This window comes from Topomyia yanbarensis, unplaced genomic scaffold (genome assembly GCF_030247195.1).
Source record: "Topomyia yanbarensis strain Yona2022 unplaced genomic scaffold, ASM3024719v1 HiC_scaffold_41, whole genome shotgun sequence".
Lineage (NCBI taxonomy): Eukaryota > Metazoa > Arthropoda > Insecta > Diptera > Culicidae > Topomyia > Topomyia yanbarensis.
Genome location: NW_026683614.1, coordinates 190,190 through 211,630, shown reverse-complemented (window position 1 = coordinate 211,630; position 21,441 = coordinate 190,190). Strand labels below are relative to the sequence as shown.

At 39.8% G+C, this 21,441-nt stretch overlaps 1 protein-coding gene across 1 annotated transcript in view; it reads right to left on the bottom strand.

Annotated features, from left to right (window-relative positions):
- Positions 1-788: 788 nt before the first annotated feature.
- The window catches only part of LOC131695541 (patronin-like), a 116,994-nt gene continuing 96,341 nt past the window's right edge, over positions 789-21,441 (bottom strand). The window contains exons 9-10 of the mRNA XM_058984067.1: positions 1,034-1,159; positions 789-973 (exon numbers count right to left, since the gene is read on the bottom strand). Coding sequence (XP_058840050.1) covers positions 804-973; positions 1,034-1,159 — 296 coding nt within the window. The 3' untranslated portion in view covers positions 789-803. The remainder of the gene's footprint in view (positions 974-1,033; positions 1,160-21,441) is intronic.

Below are 21,441 nucleotides of genomic sequence, written 5' to 3'. Positions count from 1 at the left end.
AAGCGGAGCAAGCTGTGCGGAATCGAAGAAGATGTGCGTGGGGTGTGTGTATAAGGAGACAGAGAAGTGGTGGCTCAAGATCCATTCTGGTCATATTTCGGAACTTCCGATTGGTTCGGCAATAATAATAAAGATGGATTCAAGAATACATCTACTTTTTGGACGTTGCTGAAAGGTAGCGATTCGGTTCAAGTGGTTCCCAGGAGCCTGGATTTTTCGTGGACCATTTGGAACTTTCAAAAGGTTCTTACCTTTACGTGGGGTCGTGATGTGGAAAATCGAGAAATTGTGGCAGGAGATTGCTATTTGTCTTATTACGATCCCACGGAAAGCTGTTCCGAAATGACCGATCCGGTAGAAAGATATCATATTGTCTCAGAATGATAATGATGAGTCCATTCTAAGAAGGTCTCCATTTGTAAAAAAATTTCAACCAATTATTTATTTTTTTAAACGATTTCCTGGGATAAATCATTAAAATCTTCAAGTGCAACAATAACGAGAGACTCACATGGTGCTTGACGATAAAAAATACTAAAATGGATTTGCAAATATACATATGCATGATTTCAATGATCCGTGATTGACAACTAGTATATACAGTATAGCTCTACAGTTGGCTAGCATGCGTACCTTTCTCTGGAGACACCTGGAACTTCACCTGACACAATGAGCTGTTGAATAATTTCAAAAACTGCCCATACTGTTGTGTGAACAATTGCGCAAACTAAATCTACATGTTATATGCATGAAACGCAAGCAAATCAGTCTAAAACGCCAAGATCAGCAAAAGTGGAAAAAAACTAGGAAAAATTAACAACCAGAACTGTGTTTGGTGTTTTAAACTTACCCCGTTCCTCGGCTTTCGAGTCGTTGTTGGTTTTTTCCTTTGCTTGCCGTATCCGGGCCGGCACTAGTGGTTCCTGCATTGACGACAATGTCGGTACTCCTTTACTTCTATGCACGACAAACCCTAAAATCGAGGAAGTAAATAGTGATTAACTGAATGGAACTGATTTTTTAGCTAGATTACCTTCGTCCTGGTTCTGATAGGGTTGCTGTTGTTGAGGAGAATGCTGTGAATATTGCGGCTGCTGATCCGGTATATCCCGGGCTGAGACATGCTTCCGCAGGGTGCTTGCAGATGGCGAACGAGTGACTGTGTTGAAGAAGAAACGATATTGGATTAACTTTATTTTTTGATGCTTCGTGGCCTATGCTCTACGCTCTCCAAGATGATGGAATTGAGAAATTAATGCCAACCAGCAGAATGCAAGACATGAAAAACGATTTAAGCAAGAAACGAGAAGCACACCGAGGGGGTCGTAAGCCAAAGCAAATGGATGTAGGGTACGGGACGGTATTTTCGGTCTTTTCATATGTTACTGGACGAGCAGTACAATGGATATCAAACAGGGAGGGGAATACATTCAGTGGGTTGGATATAAAAGCAGGCTTTCTAACTACACTAAAATTGACGAAAGTGACACGCTTCTAACAACGCATGCGATCATTTGGAAACTTTCCTCTCTCGCTGGATGGCTGCGAATGGGAAAAAACATTCAAATTTTTCTTAATTGAAAGTTACAACCTACAATTTCAAAACCCAAACAAGTGTGTCGAAAACTAGTGAAATAAAACTTCGTTTCAAGTTAGTTATACATTATCAACTCGGGTCACTTGTCTGCTAATTTTAACGAGGCAAAAGCTCGTCAAATGAGCTATTAATAACAACTTCGCGTTATAGCGCGAAGCGTGGGCGTTTAATTGTATTCTTCGTAAAAGGCGTAATTGTGTATGACAGAGCGTCTATATCATCGTTGAATTGACACATAGATAAGTATTTTTAATGAAAGCGGGGACAGTCGTACTAATTAAAAGGAGTAACATATCTAAACGGCGGTGTCGCCCAAAATAATAAACAATCGCAGGTTTTCTTATTGATTATATATAGAGTGATGGTCGGTAGCCAGCAACAGTACACTGACGAATAATAATTATTTTCACAAATGTACTTTTCGAAAGTAGGAGGCTGACGCTGTTATGTTGTTTTTGGACATCTTGATAATTACATAACGGTCGAAGATTTATACATTTATGTAGGGTCAGGAAAGGTAGTCATGACAATAGTTGTACTAGTAAAGAATATTTTCCCTTTTAGCCTTCAGGTTGTTGACGTTTGAAAGCGAATATATAATGTACATCACTGAAATAAATTACCAACCAAACATTTGAAGAAAGGAATCCGAGATTTTTTTTTCTGACAATCCATGCGAAATTTTTGGGTGAAAATATATGTTTAAAAGCACCTCTCTGAGCCATCCACAAATTAACGAAAGCTGCATTTGAGCGTTGCCTACCATTGAATAACACTTGGCACAATTTACACAACTATGTGAGAATTATGAATTAAATTTAATTCAACATGGTTCGTGAATCTGAAAAAAATATCTTAAAATACCTAGCACCGTGTACTGTATACAACGAACATTGCTTAAACCTTTCCATATAATCTCACGGTACCGCATTAACTAACTCATTATTTGAAGTGCAGCAGCAATGGTTATGCATTTCCCAAAATTGTTTCTCCCAGGCCGCATTCTCTCGCTTTTTTGGCAAATTGTTACAACCACTTGACATAATATTCTCCCATCGGCAGAGATTAGTCGGCCAGTAGAAGAAACCCTCTTTTTATCTGCGATATTTGGTCACTTTCAATGAAAAGAAAACTGGTTTCCACTTGATCATTTCAAAAGCTGGTCAGTTATGCGGTGGTCTCCCAGTGTTGTTTGGTGTACTTTAAACGTGTCTGTCTATTGATGGATGAAGCAAAAAATAAGAGTAAACTAAACGTAGACACACGAAAGCTGGGTTAGGAGAAGGACACTTGTCGTCAGTTTGAGCTATTTTGTGAGTGAAATAGAGCCGGTTCAAGAGAAACTTTTGGGTCGAATACAAATAGAAAAATTAACAGAAGTTGTGTTTGGAGTATGTTATTAAACTGTTTCCATTATGACAAAATAATATACCACTGACATGAGCATTTTACATACAATACAATTGAGCTCTGTTTTGATTCTCCCAGCAGTGTACCATGATGACTTTACTGTTAAAGTTCAGAACGAGCTACGCGAAAAACCCAACCAACTAAAAACGAAATCTCGATGAAATAGTATGTACACAAGACAAGATCATAAATCTGCTCAGTCTCTACGCATCGCTCGATCGAGATAGAAGTGTTTTGTTTTCGGTCTGTTGGAAAAAGAACAGTGCAGTAATCCGCGTTCAAGGTTATTTTGCCATTCTCTGCCTCTTCGAGGTTTGGACTTTTATTCTTTTGTGCGTGTGTTAACCGTTAGGCCACATTCCTCAACATTTTGTTCGTAAAGCGAGGATTGAACAATAACCAGCTATTTAAGCTGGACTGGTGCGTCGTGGGAAACGAGTATACAGATAAGTGAAATCTACCTTTTTGATACATTTACGGCTTTTTCCCGTCTGCGCGGGTGCTGACCCCGTGCATTGACGGTGTCGATGGCTTCCTCCCCGGATGGCCAAATGGAGATCGAGTCGACTCCTAAGGCTCTCCCCCGACCCAAACAATATCCAGAGCTCTCGACCGGTCCCTTTGTGGTCTTCTTTCGGCCCAAAACAAAATCGCTGAATCTATTACAGATTTCAAAAGACCTGACGGAACGGTTCTCGGCTGTGATCGAAATAAAAAAGGTCCGCTCAGACAGGCTGAGGGTTGTGCTGACTAACTCAAAGCAGGCAAACGATATTGCTTGCTGCGAGCACTTTACGAAGGACTATCACGTGTATATTCCAGCTGTGAAAGTACAGTCTGAAGGCGTTGTCACCGATGACAGTTTGACATGCGAGGATCTGCTGCAGTATGGGGTTGGCCGTTTCAGAGACCGCTTACTTCAGCCAGTGAAAATACTCGAGTGCAAGCGTTTGCACTCAGTAGTAGTTGCGGGGGATGGTTCAAAAACGTACCCCCAATCAAACTCTTATCGGTTGACCTTCGCTGGTACCGCTTTGCCAAATTACGTCCTCTTGCACAAGGTTCGTCTGCCTGTGCGTCTGTTTGTGCCGCGGGTCATGAATTGCACAAAGTGTAAACAATTGGGTCACACAGCCACCCATTGTAGCAATAAGGCCCGCTGTGGAAAATGCGGGGAGAATCATCTAGATGATTCGTGCAGTAAGAATGCTGAGAAGTGTCCTTACTGTGCAGAGAATCTGCATGATATCTCGGCATGTCCCGCGTACAAACTACGCGGGGATAAACTAAAACGTTCCCTTGCTGGACGATCCGAACGTTCTTTTGCAGAAATGCTAAAGAAAGCTACACCACCAACCTCAACAAACATCTATGCTCACTTGCCTCCTAACGAGGGCGAGGCTGATGACCCACAAGAGGGAACATCTACTAGGGCGCCTAGAAGTTATAGGAAGAGGAGGAACATTTCCTCTCCTAAAGTTCGTTGTAAAGGCCAGAAGGTATCCCTTGACGGGACTCAGAAAGTCACATCTATTGGAAGTGTTGCAACCAAACCGAAGCAATTAGCTCCTGGTCTCGGAGGATTAAACTCAGAGAAGGAGTTCCCAGCACTTCCCGGAACATCAAAAATCCCAAGTGTTCCTCTGTTTCAGTTCGAGAATAATCGCGGCACTGGAATTATCAAACTCTCGGACATTGTGGACTGGATAATAAAAACTTTCAATATAACTGATCCTATTAAAAGTCTTATGTTAGCTTTTCTCCCTACAGTAAGAACATTTTTGAAGCAGTTGACTGCTAAATGGCCCCTCCTTTCAGCGATTGTATCCCTCGATGGCTAACTCATCGAACGAGGTCACGGATTTGATCACTGTTCTACAGTGGAATTGCAGAAGTATCATCCCGAAAATCGATTCCTTCAAAATTTTAATAAATAATTGGAGTTGCGATGCATTTGCATTATGTGAAACTTGGTTAACTTCCGACATAGATCTCAACTTCCACGACTTTAATATTATTCGCCTGGATCGAGACACCCCCTATGGAGGAGTGCTTTTGGGGATCAAAAAGCGCTATTCCTTCTACAGAATTAACCTTCCCTCGATAACAGGTATTGAAGTTGTCGCTTGTCAAGTAACAACCAAAGGCAAAGATCTTTGCATAGCTTCCATATATATTCCCCCCAACACCGCGATTGGGCATCGCCGGCTACATGACATCATAGAATCCCTGCCTGCACCGCGACTAGTTTTAGGCGACTTTAACTCTCACGGTGCGGAATGGGGTTGCCTTTATGATGATAACCGTTCCTCTTTAATTCACAATATTTGCGACAACTTCAACATGACAATTCTAAACACGGGTGAAATGACACGGATTCCTCCCCCACCAGCGCGCCCAAGCGCATTAGATTTATCCCTTTGCTCGACCTCGCTAAAGTTAGAATGCGCGTGGAAGGTAATCCCTGATCCCCACGGTAGCGACCATCTGCCGATCATAGTCTCAATCAATAACGGCTCAAGGCCATTGGAAACAATCAATATTTCGTATGACCTCACACGAAATATCGATTGGAAGAGCTATGCTGCCGCGATATCCGACAACATCGAATCTACTCAAGAACTTCCTCCGGAGGAAGAGTACAGCTTTTTGGCTGGCTTGATTCTCGACAGCGCGAATCAAGCTCAGACTAAGCCAGTACCCGGCGCGAACATACAAAAACGTTCTCCCAATCCCTGGTGGGATAAAGAGTGCTCAGACGTGTACGCAGAGAAGGCCGCCGCGTTTAAGACCTTCCGGAACGACGGGTTACCCGCTAGTTTTCGACAGTACGCGACGTTAGACAAGCGAATGAAGAGTTTGATGAAAGCCAAAAAACGCGGTTATTGGCGCCGGTTCGTCGACGGATTAACGAGAGAAACATCGATGAGCACTCTTTGGGGAACAGCCCGACGTATGCGAAATCGAAACAGTACTAATGAGAGCGTGGAATATTCAAACCGTTGGATATTCGATTTCGCCAAGAAGGTTTGTCCGGATTCCGCCCCGGCACAGAAGATCTACCGCGCCGCGTCCCGTCACGATAACGCGAACGAAACACCTTTTTCGATGGTGGAGTTCTCACTTGCTCTCTTGTCGTGTAACAATAAAGCTCCAGGGCCAGACAGAATCAAATTCAACTTGTTGAAGAATCTGCCAGACTCTGCCAAGAGACGCTTGTTGAACTTATTTAATAAGTTTCTTGAGGCTAACATTGTCCCACACGATTGGAGGCAAGTGAAGGTCATCGCCATCCAAAAACCAGGAAAACCAGCCTCCGACCACAATTCGTATCGACCGATCGCAATGCTATCTTGTATCCGGAAGTTGTTCGAGAAAATGATCCTATCCCGCCTCGACAATTGGGTCGAAGCAAATGGCTTACTGTCAGATACACAATTTGGCTTTCGCAAAGGCAAAGGGACGAATGATTGTCTTGCGTTGCTCTCAACCGAAATTCAAATGGCCTATGCTAGTAAAGAGCAGATGGCATCAGTGTTCCTAGATATAAAGGGGGCTTTTGATTCAGTTTCTATCAACATTCTTTCAGAGAAGCTGCACCAGCATGGTCTTTCAGCGACTTTAAACAACTTTTTACTAAACTTGTTGTCGGAAAAGCACATGCATTTTTCGCATGGTGACTTATCGACATCACGATTTAGCTACATGGGCCTTCCCCAGGGCTCATGTCTAAGCCCCCTGTTATACAATTTCTACGTCAACGACATTGATGAATGTCTTGACAATTCCTGCACGTTAAGACAACTTGCAGACGATGGCGTGGTGTCTGTTACGGGACCCAAAGCTGTCGATCTACAAGGACCATTACAGAATACCTTGGACAATTTGTCTGCATGGGCTATTAAGCTGGGTATCGAATTCTCCACGGAGAAAACTGAGCTAGTTGTATTTTCTAGGAAGCGTGAACCAGCACAACTACAGCTTCTATTAATGGGTCAAACTATAGCTCAGGTCTTCACAGTAAAATATCTAGGGGTCTGGTTCGACTCGAAAGGTACTTGGGGATGCCATATTCGGTATCTGAAACAGAAATGCCAGCAAAGGATCAACTTTCTTCGTACAATAACCGGAACGTGGTGGGGTGCCCACCCAGGAGACCTAATTAGGTTGTATCAAACAACGATACTGTCGGTACTGGAATACGGATGCTTCTGCTTTCGATCCGCCGCGAACATACATTTCATCAAACTCGAAAGAATTCAGTATCGTTGTTTGCGTATCGCCTTAGGGTGCATGCAGTCGACCCATACGATGAGTCTCGAAGTCCTGTCGGGCGTTCTCCCGCTGAAAAATCGATTTTGGGAACTCTCATATCGATTGCTCATTCGATGCGATATCTTGAACCCGTTGGTGATTGAAAATTTCGAAAGGCTTGTTGAGCTCAATTCTCAGACCCGTTTTATGTCCCTGTACTTTGACTACATGGCGCAAAATATTAATCCTTCTTCTTACAATCCCAACCGTGTGCATTTCATAAATACTTCTGAATCTACTATTTTCTTCGACACATCCATGAAAGATGAGATTATTGGAATTCCGGACCATATACGCCCACAAGTGGTTCCAAATATTTTTTATAATAAATTCCGAGAAGTCGACTGTTCTAAGATGTTTTATACTGACGGATCAAACCTCGAAGGATCCACTGGCTTCGGTATTTTCAATCAAAAGTTCACCGCCTCCTACAAACTCAGTGACCCTGCTTCAGTTTACGCCGCAGAACTAGCTGCTATTCAGTATACCCTTGGAGTCATTGACACATTACCCGCAGACCATTACTTCATCGTCTCGGATAGTCTGAGTTCTATTGACGCTATTCGCTCGATGAAACATGGAAAGCATTCCTCGTATTTTTTGGGGAAAATACGGGAGCTACTGAGTGCTTTATCTGACAAATCTTTCCAGATTACCTTGCTGTGGGTCCCTTCTCATTGCTCCATTCCGGGCAATGAGAAGGCGGACTCCTTAGCTAAGGTGGGTGCCATTGAAGGTGACGTTTTTGAAAGACCAATTTGCTTCCACGAATTTTTCAGTATTACTCATCAGAGAACCCTCGAAAGTTGGCAAACCTCGTGGAGCAATGGGGAGCTAGGAAGGTGGCTACATTCGATAGTCCCTAAGGTATCGACGAAACCTTGGTTCAAGGGGATGGATGTGGGTCGTGACTTCATTCGTGTGATGTCCCGACTCATGGCGAACCATTACACGCTGGATGCACATCTCCGACGTATTGGGCTCGTGGAGAGTGGTATCTGCGCTTGTGGCGACGGTTATCACGATATAGAGCACATAGTCTGGGCGTGCACCGAGTACAGTTCCGCCAGGTCTCGGCTTATGGACACCCTCCGGGCCCGAGGAAGACCACCCAACGTCCCGGTTCGAGATGTGTTGGCAAGCCGCGATGTCCTCTATATGTCCCTTATATACACCTTCATAAAAACCATCAATATCCAACTTTAACTGCCCCTTTTTCCTTATCATTCTCAGAAGCGCTCTCTTCCACCTGTACCATACACCCACGATGGTTTGATGCGACTCCAAGGCGACACAAAACATCCCTGTCGAATGAGCCAACAAACACGGGACCTAAAGCACGAACATCACACGCACAACTCGAAATGTAGCCGATCAACATCTGAGCCGCACTACGAAATCGTCTGGAGAAACCCCTGCCATCTCGAGAACGACCACCCGGCGTCCCAGTACATGATTCTTCCTGATGAAGACCACCCTGATTCTGTAATCCATCCGTTGATCTCCCGAAGTCTGAAACTGAAATAATGTTCTCCCCCTGCCATGTTTGTCCACCCTACTTCCCCTGACTCTTATACACAGAAGTAACACCCCTTCCCCCCCACAAATATCTTCATGAAGCATTTAGCTCTTCTTGCCTTTTCTAGTTTTAACTATTATATTATATGATCTCGTTGAAAATGCCCAACTCTACTACCACATAAAATAACTCTAATTAATGTCTCCGAATCTTTACAAAATTTAATCACGCCCTCTAATTATTTCTACTTTTAAGATAGTCGTAAAAATTTTCCCCCTTAGTTAAACATTATTTGCTCCAATAATCTCATTGCTAAAAATGTCAAACCGTATTGCCATAAAAACTAAATGACCCCTCTAATCTTACGAAAATTATACTACCCCCTTGTGTATATGTATAGCTATAAATTAGCCTTAGTTTAATTTCAAAAATCAATATGTAAGCCCCTAGTTTTAAGTAATTTAAAATGTAAAACAAAACAAAATTGGCACCTTTAAGCTAACGCAAACCTGCCTTATCAAATAAACGAATTGAAAAAAAAAAAAAATAATAAATCTGCTCAATCATGTTTTGCCTCATAGTACAGCGATCGGATTCCAGTTTAAGCACTGCTACCTCTTCCATAGTTCTTCTGGTTTGCAGTTCTGCAGGTGTTCCAACACAGAGTAGCGTTTAGTTGGTCGCTGTTAAGTCAGACCGGACTAAGTTCGAATAGGTACATTTTTTACGCTATCATACGAAATTAATTTCTGCTTATGGTAACATTTTCCAAATCTGACAATAGTGAAATTTACCCAGAGGAATTCTTGATTCAAGATCTCACTGTTTAAGCTGTTCCTTCTTAGTCCGCTCTGACTTAATACCGACCAGTTAGTTGAATGATACCTGATCTTTTAATGCTTTCCGCATTCCTCCCAAACCAGCAAAAATGCTAGACATCTAAAACTGGCACATATGTAGCTACATATCAGTTGAGACCAAATAAAACAGATAATGCGAATTGATCCAGACAACCAGAGTCACCACCACTCGGTCGAATCGTGTTTTGCCATAAACTATGCCCGGCGGTCTTCATTGCACTGTTTCTCATTGCGTCGCCATCAGTAAATGGTAGGTACGTGAAAGTCGGGTGCAGAGTAACGTGTTCAAAGAAGGTAATTTACCTTCTGCACACCGAAACACGCCAAAAATCGAATATTTATCGTAATCGAACCAACCAATTAGGTGCATTGAATAATAATGCATGAGCTAGCAATCCTTCGTCTAATTGCCCTCTTTTTGGTTTGGTGAATTGTTAATTTTTGCCTACCATGCTTCGAATGAGTTCGAACAAACCATTTAAGGCGCCTGTTTCATGTGTAACTGCAAATAGATATGAGATTTGGCGGTTCGTGTATAACGGTACTTGCATTAACTTTTACTAATTGTTATATGAACATTGATAATATGTATATATGGTAGACCTGGCCCAATTATGACTAGTGAGGCTAATTGGGCTGTAGCATGGAATCTTGTCAGTTTATATTCCAGGGAATCTGCTCGATTGGTCGCATTTTTCTCTCTTTTTTTTTTTTTTAATAGCCCGCCTCTTACCCCCACACCAAAAAGCTCACAAACGGAGCCCCCTGGTAGTGGACACATCAGTTCTCAGCGTACAAAAAAAAGGTCAGCACAACAAAACAATGTTACGAATCGCGGAAACGCTGAGAACAAAAAAAAACAATACGAGACCGACAAAACACAAAATTTGACAAGAAGCTACGGCGAGTACCCAGCGGAAAAGAATCCTTTTAAGGGTCCCATCGTAGCTTTGCAGGAAGCTCATAATAATTTAAATTTATTTATTACTTATTGCTATAAAAAATGCATTTATCAATTGTTTTTATTAAAAAAAATGTTAACCAATTATAGCTAAAGGAATAAGCACGATTGGTGGTGAACGAAGTTTATATTAAAAATTCTCCTATTTTATTTTTGAAAATTAGTTTCAATTAAGCTAGATTAGATAGCTTTTAACTATCTCTTAGCAGTTTTTGTGTATAAACGATCTAGAGCAGTGATTCTCAACCTGGGGTCGGCAGACCACTAGGGTTCCGCGAAGAAACATATATTTTCCGCGTGCAGATTAAAATTTCATATTTTGTTTTCTAGCAAACTGAAAATAACATATTGATAGCATACAAAATCGATGTTTATCTGTGGGGGTCCGCAGCAACCCAGGGTGATTTCTAAGGGGTCCGTGGTACTAAAAAGGTTGAGTACCGCTGATCTAGAGCAAATGTTTGCAAAAGGTCAGAATTGCGTCAAAGTCGGGCTGCCCCGATTTAATCGGTTTTCGCAATGGAAGTGAGTAAAATCAACAATTACTGTTTTTTTACATTTTTCCCAACAAAAAACGTCAAAACATGTTTTATTTGAAATACTTTAGCTGATTTGCATGACTCTTCAACTATATACCTTGAAAATCACGACAAACCATCAGTTTAAAATAAATAGATAAACCTTAAATTGTCAACTATAGGCACTGACAACCAGTGGTACAATGACCCCATATTAATACTAGGATAAGAGCTATCCATATACCACGTGGACGATTTAGAGGGTAGTAGGGGTCACGAGAAAGTCCACGTTTATTCAAGAGGAGGGGAAAGGGGTATGGGAAATGTCCACGTGGACTTTCCACTATATTTTTGTCTTTTATAAGAAAATGAAACAAATTTATATCGTCATTGGTGTGAATACTTATCTTTAATTTTCCTTCGATATTTTGAAATAGTCAAGCTACTTGTAACAGCATAGTGCATTAGAATGACAAGAACAAAATTACTCCTATCGGCCCACCCCTGAGTGGATTCATAGTCCCCCCAGGAGTACTTGCACCAAATTTGAAGCAAATCGGACAAGTCTAGCTACCGGACTAGCGTGTCTGAAGTTTGTATGGGGTTTTCCAACAATTTAAACGGAGAAAACCCGCTAGCTCACATTTTCGCCGCTAGATGGCATTGTATGCATCGTGTTATCACTGTAAGTAAAATTAAGAATTATAATTTAATTGTCTACAACTTTGTCGAAGACCGGCTTTGTTGAAAGAAGTTATTAAGCTTTTAACGAAGTTATACAATTATGTGAAATAATGGTTAGATTTAGCTGAACAGTATGTTCAGAAGAATTGTAGTACATAATACAAGTTATGTTTTGGTTAGAACAGTTCAATTCCACCTATGACCGCATAGAGGGAGCCAACACTAACTTTTCAACGAAGAGACTTCCGAGGCATGACGACCCTCAATTCCGCCAATAACATATTATCTCAAGTTCTGTTTAGCAGAGTTCTCTCATTGGTTGATCCTTTTGTCGGCGAATACCAAAATGGGTTTCGAGAAGAAGCTCAACGACGGGCGACATATTTACCCTGCATCAAATTTTACATAAAATACGTAAATCCTACCAGCGGACCCAACATCTTTTTGTAGATTTGGAAGACAGCGTACGATTCAGAGAAACTAATCGAACTGTGGCAGATATGATGTGCAAATATAAGAAAATAAAAAAAAGTTTTCACGGAATCTCCCATATGTCATGGCTTCCCAAATGACATCGATATCATTGGATTTGAGTCCAGATCAGCTGATGAGGTATTTGTACATTCTAAACCCCCCCCCCCCTAAGGGGCGTCTGGTGTAAAATGCTCAAACCGAAAGTTATTTTGTTCTTCTATTTTGAAGGCACGACAACAAGGGATCTTTTGTGTAATGTTAAGATTTATTAATACATTCATTGTGCATGAAAAAGAACAATATTTGCAGTCGCACAGAGCCATACATACGAACGTTCCAAGAGTAGACGTCTAACCATTTCCACGTCGAGCAGCGCCGAGACAAATACGATATCTCTTGATTAAATTGTCTCTCATATTTTACTGAAAAATTCGCTCATTATTCTTGGAAATGATAGCGAGAACAAATATTTTATTCAGTTTTCTGTGGTTCATCGCCAGGCTACACATATTGTGCATTCTCATAAAAAATCAATTCGTAGTTTTTGAGTCATCGTGTTCGCCAATTCGAAAAACGTGGTTTCGAGAAAAACGTTATTAAAGGTTGTCCCATATCAAATTGCATCACGGAAAAAACGCTGTAGAAAATAACTTATTGGGTATTTTCTTTTGTAAATTTGGGCAGAAGTAGTTTGGAGTGTATTGTTTACACTGTATTTTTATCTATGTCAGATTTTCGAAAATTTTTGTCGATAAATTGAAATCTGAGTGTGTTACAGCAAGCACACTTCAGGAATGCATGACCGTTTAAAACGAAAGAAGTTCAGCGTGGCCACTGAGATTGCGGGAGACTATTCTAGAGGCTAAGTACTAACAATTAAGTCGATAAAAAAGAAGTCAATTTTTTTGCCCACTACACCAGACGTCACCTTTAACAGCGGGAATGCAAGAATGGGACTGAATATAAACTATTATACATTCGGAGCAACCGGATTGTTCGACCACGACAATGATGATGATTGTGGCCATAGGTGGCCAATGCGGTCAAAGCTACTTTGATTGATCATTAATGATCTTGACTCGCAAATCGAAGTAATGTTGAACCTATTTGAATATGTATTACATCATTTGGACACCATTGCCTTACCAATTTATAAGGGTATTTGATGTGTGACAATATTCTTCAACCCGTAGCCCCGGAACCGGAAGTCGGAGAAACTAAAGCTTCAATAGCAGCCTATGGGAGCGTTATATCGTTTATTTGAAATAAGGTTTGTGCAAATCGATTCAGCTCTGAGAAAATTGAGTGACATTATTTGACACACACATATATACACACACGCAGACATTTTGCTATCTCGACGAACTGAATCGAATGGTATAAGACTCGGCCCTGCCGGCCGCGATTAAAAGGTCAAAATTTCGACCAATTGCATAACCTTTCTATAGGAAAAAGGTACGAAACCAGGAAAGCCCCAAAAAGTATATTTGCCAAAAAAAATTTTTTTGGGAACGTCGTACCATCTTTAATTTGAGACCAAGTTTGTGAAAATCGGTAAAGAATTCACTGAGAAATAGGTATGACATTAACTTAGGGACTTGTCAAGTTCCCCGGGGGCATTAAGACCTGCCAAAGGTGACCAATGTGGTTAAAGCTACTTGGATGGGTCAATAATGATGTAAACACACAAATCCAAGTAATGTTGCACCCATTTTAATATGTATTGCATCATTTAGGCGTCATGGTGGTACCAGTTATATGGGAATTTACTGAGTGATCGTACTCTTCAACCCGTAACTCCGGAACCGGAAGTTGGATCAAAAAAAAACCAATGGCAACCGATGGGAAGGTTGTACCTTTCATTAGAGAGTAAGTTTGTGCACATCGGTCCCCAACGATCTCTGAGAGCAATCGGTGAGATTGTTTGACAGACATGCAGACATTTTCCGATCTCGACGAACTGAGTCGAATGGTATAAGACCGATTGCATAACCTTTCTACATGAGAAAGGCAAAAACGTATAGAATTATTTCCTATTCGCATCTTGTTGACTCAGCTTTTTTTTAATCTAAAGATTTATTTGAAACGGCTCAATGCTTTAGCACAACTGAGCCGTGGGTCTTTTAATTTTTTTACAATAAGTAAAAATAAAAAAATGCTAAGAATGTCGGTCTGCCAGATCTTGTTGACGCTGTTTGCTGCTGCGTGTTAAGATCCTTTTCTTTGGCGGTGAAGCCGCTTGGGGGTCATTCAGTCTGCCTTTTCTTGTGTTAACGCTCCCGTCCATGTCATCATCGGTACTGCTTTCTTACTGTTCACGATCAGAGGTTCTTATTTGTTTCTTGTTCTTACGGGTCGCTCTTGTAAATCCTTCTTCATCGGTATTTGCTTTTTTATTGGCGATGCTGGTTGTTGGTTTGGGAGCGGTTGTCGTGGTCGTTGTACCTGCGTTTTTGGTTAATTGGATCGTTGTTTTTGGTTTATCTATAAGTGTCGGTGACTGCTTGTTAGAGTTGGCTATAGTAGATGAGTTTTGACTAGCTGCCCGTGATATCTGATTAGCGCTGTTTGCTTATAAGTCACGCCTTCCTTCGGTGATTTGCATTCGATAGTCATGTAAGAAGGTATTGGTTAGGTTACTCGCACCCTCACAATACGAACGCCGTTGGGAATGCCGGTGAAAAAATTCTCCAGGTGTCATTCGTAATAGATTCTACTTCTCCATATTGCGACATGATTCGTATGATGTAATCTTCCCTAGTGCGCGGGGTCAAATCATGGATACGCACGTTCACCATGTCGTTTTCCATATGCACGGGTATCTTGATTCTGGTGTTATTAAATTCGACCTCGTGTTGCATGTTGTTCTTTGCAATGAAGTTTTCCGCCTTTGCTAAACTTGTAAACGTGTTAAAAACACAGGGGCGACATTATGGAACCATTTCGAATAGACATTTTCATACAAGGTTGCATACAATAAATCTTTCGTTTCGAGATGCATAATGTCACCCCAGTTTTTAACGTGGTGTAGCTAAATGTACGTAACTCCAGCGAGATTAAGCTCTATTTTAACTTTAACTAATTGTTCCACTTCCTGAACTGTGGGTCTAACACGAGTTTTATTAAAGTCGATCGATATCGTGATATCCGGTAGCACGGGCACTTTTGTTTCATTGGGACCATTCATAAATTACGTAACGCTTTTAGGGGGGGGGAGGGGGTTCAACAAGTTGTGACATGTTGTGACATAGGGGGGAGGGGGAGTTAGCTAGATCGTTACGTAACATGTTTTCACCGAAGAAAAACAATTTTTTCTAGGAATTTGTTACGTAACAGGGGAGGGGGGGATGAAGAAATTTGTGACAATTTGTTACATGGGGGGAGGGGGGAGTCAATTTTGGGCAATTTTTGCGTTACGTAATTTATGAATGGTCCCATTTGGCAAACTCGTTTCACTCCGCAGCCGGGGGCAACGATACAATTTGTTTGTGCACTGATATAGAACAAAAGCTGGCTTGATTCATTCGTGCCTATAGCCTGCTATAGCGTAGCGATTTTTTTTGCTTCTGCTTTGTGCGAGGTCAGAAGATAGACTGATGTTGACTCAGTTTGTTGCTGTGAGTTGATTCTTTTTCTTGACGGCAAAGCATTAGATGCATTATCCGTGGCATCTTAAGGGTCATTCGGTGTGCCTTCTATTGCGTAGTCGCACTCGTCCATGTCGTCATAGGCATTGCTTTCTTGCTGTTCACGGTCGGATGTTATTGTTTACTGTTTGTTCTTTTGAGTCGCTATTATGTATCCGTCTACTTTGGCGTTCACTTCTTTGTTGTTGGATTGGAAACAATAGGTGCGATCGCCGCCGAGTGAATCCGGACCGCAGATATTGCTTTTGCAATCGTCAGTGGGTTAGTATAAGATTGTGTCTGTGTGCTGTTTCTGATTGTCGTAGAGCGGACCTCCTTTATCTGCTTCTGTGCATGGTTTTCCGTGACGTAGAGTCTCATGGGAAAATTGGCTCCAATTAATCTACACTGAGTGTATGACTAGCGTTGTCTGATCAAACACCCCATTTTCAGGCGAGTATGGTTATGTATGAAGGGATTGATTTGATTGGACGCATTCTCACTACACGAACACCGTTGGGAACATCCGGGAAGAAGTTCCCCCGATCATCAGCTGTGCCGCAATCCACTGCTCCGTGCTCCGTATATTTGTATTTTTTTTATTCTCGATGTCAGGAGTATGCGGAGAAAAACATTTAAGCACGATATGATTGATTTGATATGGTGAAATTGTTAACTTCCTGCGTGTTAACTTCTGCAAGCTTGAACGCTTTTAGTAGCTGTTTCACTTCTCGAATAGCTGATCGTATGGCATATTTCGAAAACTTCGCCCGAAGTCGGCAGGGCAACGATATATTGTTTTTGCAAAGTGTAGAATCGATTATTATAATGGTTTCCAAAGCAAAATAATGTTTAGTTTCTGTTCTGGACGAAATAAGAAAGAATACTGAGTATTTACAACATTGGCTCGATTTGTATGAAATTGATTTCCACGATTCTTCCACGCATTGAATTATCATTACTCATTCAGAACTCATTGTACATAGAAGTTGGAGCTTGATAACACTAGCTTTTCGTTGTCTCTCCTTTCGTTAAGCCTAAATGATGACATCCACGATTTGATTTGCTGTAAGTTGGTATCTTACTTTCAAAATCAGCTCTGGGTAGTCCAGGTCCTCGCGTTCACTCCGACAGCAATCTAGAAAAAACACTGGAATCTGTTCAAATTCATGTTCCATAAGGAATTGTAAAGCTTATATTGTTCGATACTTTTGACTTGGTTCTATAATGTGTGTATAATATTTGGAACATAACGGGAGAGTCATGACTGTATTTAGGATTAGGTTAATTCAAATCTAATGATATTCAACTGAATCAACAATTAAAAACTAACCAGCTCATTGCTCTTAATAATTGTCATCTCAGAATACAGGTCATGATGTAAAGTCGCCTGTCTGTTGCTTTCAAATACCTGGTAACCGAATAATTTCACAAGTATTCGGCTCAATAAATTTGCGGCTGCTGGAGTTTATATGAAATGAGGTTTGGTGATTCATGAACGAGCTTCAGTCGGATGTTTGGAAAATCACTTTTTGTGGTGTTTAAGTTTCCAACAATCGGATGTAAATGTAATGTTTTAAGAATGTTTTAATAATATTTTTTTCAGATTGTTGTAAAAATTGCGGTTTTCACGTTTCGCTTTAAAAAGAAAATATGAAGAATTATTGCACATTGGGAATAGAAGATAGATTACGAAATATCATCAATTCGTATCTCAACGCAAAGCTAATGATACTGGCAAGAAATGGTCATATCCCGTCCCGATCAGAGCCCGATATTTTCGCCTTCGAGAACCAGAACGAGAAAAATTGAAATTCCAGAAAACCGAGAGACTGTGGAACTACTTATTGTGCAATGTATCTCTTTTTCACGACTATATGTGAATTTTTACTCGCGACTTTCGGGATTGTGTAATATCCCTGCCATCTGAACAATAGGGTGATCTCGAATGTTTCAATGGAAAAGTTGAAGAAAATTAAAGCCTTTAATTTGAATGATCGATTGGCAAACATCTATTTTCTGCAAAAATCCAAAATTCAAAAATATTTCTTTTTGTTATTGGTGGGTAAATATTCATAATAAACCCATTATTTGGAGCACAATTACTATATTGTAAGCTAAATTTATTTGAAATTTATTTTCAAACCCACAACCAGCATTCGTGGGCTTGATCGCAGGTTAAATACTAGACTTCAGTGATAATTGCATATATATCTCCCAATTTCCATATTGACATTGGTCTTAGTTTGACCTTTATCTCATCGTAGTATTTTTATTATCTTTATTCCTAATAATTATCCAGTTGTAGTAAACAGTAGACACATCCACAGAAATCACTAACAAAATGTAGTACTCATTAAGGAACATACTCCTAATTAGCACCCAAATGTTGCGTGCATATACTAGACTTCATTCTACCATGCTACTACTTCGTGTACGCATGCAAAAAATACGCTTTGGCGCTATATATTTAGTGAAAATATGATATGCTAATATCCTCGTCTATGACATGCTTTCAAAACATATATAACTATATCTAAAATCACAGAAACCGTGCAAATCAACTTACGAGTCTATTTAAATATGAAGTGGAGAAAAAAATCCTAATGGAGCCAAAATGGGAGAAAACTGCAAAATGGATAGAAAAAGCAGGGTACGCAATAACCAAAGTACAACCGAGTGAAGCGTGAAAAGTGTTGTGGAAATTTTTAGGAGGTGAATGACACACCCAGAAGGATTAGATTCGGTTGCGGTTACAGTCGTCTACAAACGACTATAAATTTTTGGACAGTGGACACAAAATGCTAGGGTACTACTAACACGTCGTTATCAAATTGCTAATCCAGAAAATTAATTTCATCGAAAGTGAATAACAAAACAAATAGTGATATAAGTAAATGAAACCAAAAGATTGCAAATGAGATATAAATAACACACACAACATAAAACCAACAAAAACCGAGCGAACCAAACACGAAAATGTTGATAACAAAACAATATGTTCTCTTAATATCCTAGTTTTTTGTTAGCACCTTGAAACGGTGGCCGGTTGGAGGGACCGCCATTGCTGCCGCTGGCAGTACCACTGCCACTGCTGCCCGGGGGCGAATCGAGCCCGGCTCGCAGCTCGGGAATGGACACGATTGTCGGATGAGTCGCAAATCCGCGTCGGTGCGCGATGCCATGCTCGTTTGTTCCGGACACTTTATTGTCGCGTCGAATTTCGGGCGTTTTTGGTTTTTCGGTTTTGAAGACGACATTGGTTGGAAGAAAGAAAAATATACAAGCAAAAAGGATTTTGCTCAAACGATTGGAATGAAACAGACTGCTTGATATGTGAGCTACAGAATTACCGCAAATGGCGACTATTTGGGAGGATCACGGAACTTCTGGGGGTGAAGAACGTTTTTGGAAGGAATTTTGAATGACTAATGTGTGGTAGGGGAAATGGGTGAAGGCGATGCAAAAATGATTGCAAGTGTTATGGCAAAACAATAAATCGAAACATTCAGATAAAAATTGTATAACTAAAACTATTATTGAGCTTCATAACTTTTTTCACATTTCAGTACTTCCTTTCTTACTGCTTAAATTCGATTGAACTGATTAATCCGGCATAGATGTTGAAATTTTCACTGGTCGTACATTGCCGGCCTGCGCATATTTGACCCATGTATATGGGGAAATACATATAATATGGGACAATACTACACGTATAACAGCTGTACAGTACTAATTAATTAAAATGAGTTCAGTGTGTTACACAATAAGTATACAGAATTTAGAATTTTTGAAATAATTGAAATATGTTAAAAAAGGGACAAAATATTAGAAGTACTCATAGTAAAACAACACGCGACAAAAGGCAATGCAGGATAAAACAACCGACACAAATCCAAATAGGGTTATCATTTTTGGCAACTTAATGCACCAAATTCGTATATTAACACTCGGAATACCAAGGGGGTAAAAAAAATGGGAACGCTTACTTTGACCGGTCATATCTCAGCCGTTACATAATCGATTTTAAATCTGTCTTCACCAATATAAAGGTATGTCTTTTGTGAACATGTCGATCAAAAAAAAATAGAAGAATAGAGTTGTCTACCGTAAGTTACAGAAAAAAGAGTATAACAAAGTCAGTGAGAAAAAAAATGGGAACGCTTCTTTGACTTGCCATATCTTAGCTGTTTGCTCACCAATTTTAATTATTTCTTCACCATTGGATAGATAAACCTTTTATAAAAACAGTGAATAAAGAATGATGGAAATCAAATTTGTATATCTGAAGTAATTGTAAAAACAGTAATTGAGAGTCAGTACAGAAGAAATGAGTTTTTCTGTTCAAACAATCGTATCACGACCGTTTGTCAACCAATTTCAATTTTCCTTACACCAATGCAATCCTTAGAGCTTCTAGACTTGTAATATATGCAATAAATAGTAGATTTTCAAAAATTACTATACTTTTTCGAGTTTTTAGGAGATAGGATTTTTACAATGTACGTGGCATACGGTTGATTGAAATTCTTTGCGACTTGTTAGTTTTACGGTTTGAAAATTACCTGTTTACTCAATAGTTCTACATATTATACATGGATATTATTATATCAAAATGTTTGCAAGAACGTGGAGAAACACATTATTGTATGTAAGTTACTAAATAATAGAGTGTGTTAGGACGATTCAGTAAATACGAAGAAGTTCAGAATTTTAAAATATTCGTCATATAACTTTAAATTTGAAGCGATGACCTATACATTTTAATACACCAGTCGATTGTAATTGATGGCTGCTACAATTTCTGAAAAAAACACATTTTTATATTTTCTCAAAAAATAGCCAAAAGTACGTAGAAGTACAGAAATTTCATTTAGTTGGCAAATAACGTCGAATTCAAAGCGATGGCCCATACCTTTTTATATACCAATCGATTATAATTGATTTTGGTTACAATTTCTGGAAGAACAATTTTTATATTTTCTCAAAAAATAGACAAAAGTACGTAGAACTACAGTAATTTCATTTAGTTGACAAATAGCTTCAAGTATTCAAAGCTATCACCTGTGCAATTTATACACCAATCGATTGTAATTGATTTTGGCTACAATTTCTGAAAGAACATATTTTTATATTTTCTCAAAAAATAGCTAAAAATAAGTACAAGTACAGAAATTTCATTTAGTGGGCAAATAACGTCGAATTCTAAGGGATGATTTATACTTTTTTATACACCAATCGATTGTAATTGATAGCGGCTACAATTTTTGAAAGAACACATTTTTATATTTTCTCAAAAAATAGACAAAATACGTAGAAGTACGGAAATTTGATGTAGTTGGCAAATAAGGTCAAATTCAAAGTGATGGCCTACACTTTTATATATATACCAATCGATTGTAATTGATTTCGGCTACAATTGTTGCAAGATAAACTTTTCATATTTTCCCAAAAAACGACAAAAATACGTAGAAGTAC